The sequence below is a fragment of the Epargyreus clarus genome, unplaced genomic scaffold (genome assembly GCF_041222505.1).
Source record: "Epargyreus clarus isolate Ecla_fem2 unplaced genomic scaffold, WU_Ecla_fem_2.2 ptg000005l, whole genome shotgun sequence".
Taxonomy (NCBI): Eukaryota; Metazoa; Arthropoda; class Insecta; order Lepidoptera; family Hesperiidae; genus Epargyreus; species Epargyreus clarus.
In genome coordinates, this window is record NW_027332213.1 from 4949713 (window position 1) to 4953594 (window position 3882).

The 3882-nt window shown below is 30.6% G+C and overlaps 1 protein-coding gene across 2 annotated transcripts; it reads right to left on the minus strand.

Moving 5' to 3' along the window:
- Positions 1-596: 596 nt before the first annotated feature.
- Positions 597-2788, minus strand: LOC140757749 (facilitated trehalose transporter Tret1-like). 2 transcript variants are annotated; one of them, XM_073093627.1, is made up of 3 exons: positions 2570-2788; positions 2268-2406; positions 597-2096 (listed from the first exon to the last, which is right to left on the minus strand). In XM_073093627.1, the coding sequence occupies exons 1-3, from the start codon at positions 2666-2668 to the stop codon at positions 829-831; spliced, it is 1506 nt and encodes a 501-aa protein (XP_072949728.1). In that variant the 5' UTR covers positions 2669-2788; the 3' UTR covers positions 597-828. The 2 variants fall into 2 exon arrangements, with proteins under 2 accessions (XP_072949728.1, XP_072949729.1); XM_073093628.1 differs by lacking the exon at positions 2570-2788 and having other exon boundaries at positions 2264-2394.
- Positions 2789-3882: the final 1094 nt, after the last annotated feature.

Sequence of the window (3882 nt, forward strand, 5' to 3'; positions counted from 1 at the left end):
TGAACTGTAAGTTGATTAAGTCAGATAGCACGCTGACTGGCTTGAAATGTACGCTGATCACATTGTACTTTACGTTGTTTCAGCCTGGCTGCATATTAAATGCCATGAACAGTTTGCTGATTGACTTGAAATGCACGCTGAGTGGCTTAAATATAAGTTTATTTATTCAAGTAAATGATTTACTCTGATATTGCTGATTGTCGACAAACCCATTATCGTTACTACTGCGAACGGAGACATTTTAGGCCATAGTCCATCGCATTGCCAAAAAGTAGATTGATGGTAGAATTAACCCATCATAATAATAACTTTTCAAAATGTTTAACCAGAGTTCGGCTATTTTAGACAGCTTAAAATATACAGCTATACAATCGATAGATTAATACTTAGACGGAAAAAGACATGTAATTGTACATAGGTCATATAATTTTACATAGTACATTCAATAAAACAAATCATTTCACCTAAATTTTACGAAATCGTTTATTTCTGGCCTTAAATATAACACAACAACATATGATACATACTATACAACTTACATACAGTACACATAATACTTAACTCATGTTATAAAAAAAAAACTATTTTGCAAAAACCATAATGTACATTGAACCATGTGTATAAATACTTAGGCAAATAGGTAAATTGCTGATTTAATAATTGTTTCAAAACCTGATGAAACAGTCAACTATTTCATTGGTTTACCTAAATCCAAAAATACTGTGGTGGCCGTGTGTAATTCACATAACTTTACTGTTTTATAACATGTGTATTATGTTATTTGTGAGAGTATTTTTTTTTATCTAAAATTTGTTTTACTTTTATTTTTTATTTTTTTCTTTTCAATAAAGTTTGACTATTTTCTAGTGGCTTTTGTTTTTCGCTGAAATATTCCTCAATTTCTTGCACAGTTTTATCTTTGGTTTCTGGCAATATAATGTACAAAATAATTAAGATAACAGTTGAGGAAATGGCAAATAATAAAAAAGAACCATGCATTTTTAAAGTTTTAAACATAAACGGTGAAAGTTTTAACAAAACTGACATGAGTATAGTACCATTGAAACCGTTTAATGTAGTGATTGAAGTTAAATAACGTGAAGGTACTATTTCACCATAAATTGTTGAAGCTAATATAACAGGTCCACAACCAATTGCTATGGAAAACCCAGTTAATAATAAAATAATTAAAATATGACTTTCTTGTATAATAGACAAAGCTACTAAATATAAGTACAGTGATATTATATACAATAATGATATACCAGAACTCGTAAATATTAACATAATTGTTCTGCGTTTAAAATATCGTGATATTATACAGCCCATGTACATGCTGAACACAGTAACTCCGTCTAGGATAAGCATTGCTTTGTAAGCGACCGATTCGTTCTGCGTTAAACTTTTAAGAACTTCAATGGCGTAAATACTAATAATAAGTTTGCCGGTAAATTGATATTGCGAAACTAATAGCAAACATATTACTGCTGGTTTGTAGAAATGACGTGATGTGACCGTTGTCCACACGGTATGAAAACATGACATGTTTAATGTATTGCTTGACAATGGTATTGTTTTGGTTTTTTTCTGTAATCTAATGAGGTATGCTAGTTCTTTTTCAGAATTTTTATTTACACCTTTCAACCACCTATGTGACTTGGCACTCTCTGTGTAGCGGCCTTTCATCGCTAACCAAGTTGGAGACTCAGGCCAAGCGAGCACCGTTAGCATATAGACAGAACATACGAAAGAAACTATGGCAATATTCTTCCAATAGTAATATGTACCAATAGCGTTAGAAATCCATATACCCCAAAACGTGGAAGCATTTTTGAATGTCAGGAATATACCTCTGTACTTCGGTGTTGTGTATTCAGCAATCATGACAGGCATAAACGTGTTCGACGCAGCAGTACTTACGCCTAGAAACGCTTGACTAATCAACACGTGATATACATTTGTGCTAGTATAAAACAATACGTAACCAATAAATATAAATAAGCACATAATGAAATAGGTATATTTTCGTCCGATTTTGTGAAAAAGCCATGGAAGTATTAACCCGATAGGCATGGAGCTTAAAACTTGCATCGATGCTGAAAATGAGATAAATAGTTATTAAGAACACATTAAAACAGATTGATAAAACAAAATCAAAATATATACAATACAATATTTTTGTAATTAAATACTTATTTTCGTTTTTAATAATCTCGAAAGCAAATTTACTTAAATTATGCAGGTATGATGATATCCAACGTACTTACATAACCAGGAAGACATTTCATCTGAGATAGCATCCGTGGAATTGGCTTCCCTCCTCACCTGAGCTACGAGTACAGTGGGTGCTCCCAGATATAGTCCTTGCATGAAGTACATGTACCATATTCCAACACAAATCGTGGTCTGCAATGATGTAGTAGCATATTTAATAATAGTAATATAATTAATAATAATTAATAATAAGAGTTAATAATCACGAGGTAATATTAGACTGAGAATATTGGGATGACAGCTTGGTAATTGTATATTCCAGAACTGTTATTAATTTATTATTTCCAACATTTACCTGACGTATTACTGGTTTCCATGTATTCTTTTCATATTCAATTATCGGAATATTGGCATTAATAAAAACTTCATCATATTCGTATTCACCTTTCTCCATTACAAAATTATTTTAAATTTACTTTTATCAGCAGTCAATAAAATGAGGCACTTTATTTATTCGTATTTATTTAACGTCAAATTTATATGAATGAAAATTTAATTTATAGTAATCACGTGTCACGAGCGAATAAATATATTTAAATAAATGCATCTATGCAATCAAATATTTTAAGGTCTAGCTTATTTATAATTATTAGAGACCGGATAATATGCATTTGCATATTTGCATATGCATTTGCATATTTAAGCGATTTTCAAGGCTAATAACATATTTTTACTAATATCTAGTGATGATGCATATTATTGCTATAATTTACAGTAGGTATTTTTCGAGCGTGAACAATGAACATTTTGAGGCCATCCAAGGTGTGGTAAATGACTTTAACAGTGCCGAGTCAAGAGCAATTTGTGAGTCACAGGCAGCTTTTAACGATTCAACCATAAAAAAAAACATAGCTGTAATTTGCACCAATTTTTCTCACATACCCGAAAGTATTAAAAAGCTTGAAACTCATGGTTTGGCATTGAATGAATCCATTCAAACAATGAATAAAATCCGCTATCTTAACTCCACGTTGCCAAGTACGTTGCCGCATAAACTTAAAGAAAAGTTTGAAAACATTTTGAACAATAATCCAGGCTTTGAACATCTGTGTCAAATTGATAGCTTTATTAATGGACCGACGGAAGTTTTGCCAGAAAATATAAGCGCTAACATAGCACCCAAGTTCAAATTCTGCCCAGTTACCTCAGTAGATGTGGAGCGATCATTTTCGACCCATAAAAATATTTTGAATGATCGAAGACATAATCTTACCACTGAACATTTGGAACAATACTTGATTGTTAATGTTTACAAAAATATTAAATAATGTTACATGTCTGCTGTATCGATTAACATCTATCAATGGATAGTTTTCTATAAATGTATGCTGATTTTTTAATAAAAAATATAAAACTTAATAGTTTTTTTATTTTATCAAATAACAATAAATTAAAAAGATACATACATAATAAAGTAAAACATAAGACAAGTATTTACTAACAAAATACTTAAATCTAAAGGAATAATATTTACAAAACAAAAAAAACTCATTTAATGTTGCATATTCTGTCAGTTTTCGTGCATATTTTAGGCATTTTTCATGCATATTTGCATGCATATTTCAAGCTTTTTATGTTGCATATTATCCGGTCTCTAATAATTATACA

Coding starts and splice junctions, on each gene's coding strand:
- LOC140757749 (XM_073093627.1), bottom strand. CDS start 2,668: ATGGAGAAAGGTGAATACGAATATGATGAAGTTTTTATTAATGCCAAT. Junction 2,407..2,569: donor GGAAACCAGTAATACGTCAG/GTAAATGTTGGA, acceptor ACATCATTGCAG/ACCACGATTTGTGTTGGAAT. Junction 2,097..2,267: donor TGAAATGTCTTCCTGGTTAT/GTAAGTACGTTG, acceptor TCTCATTTTCAG/CATCGATGCAAGTTTTAAGC.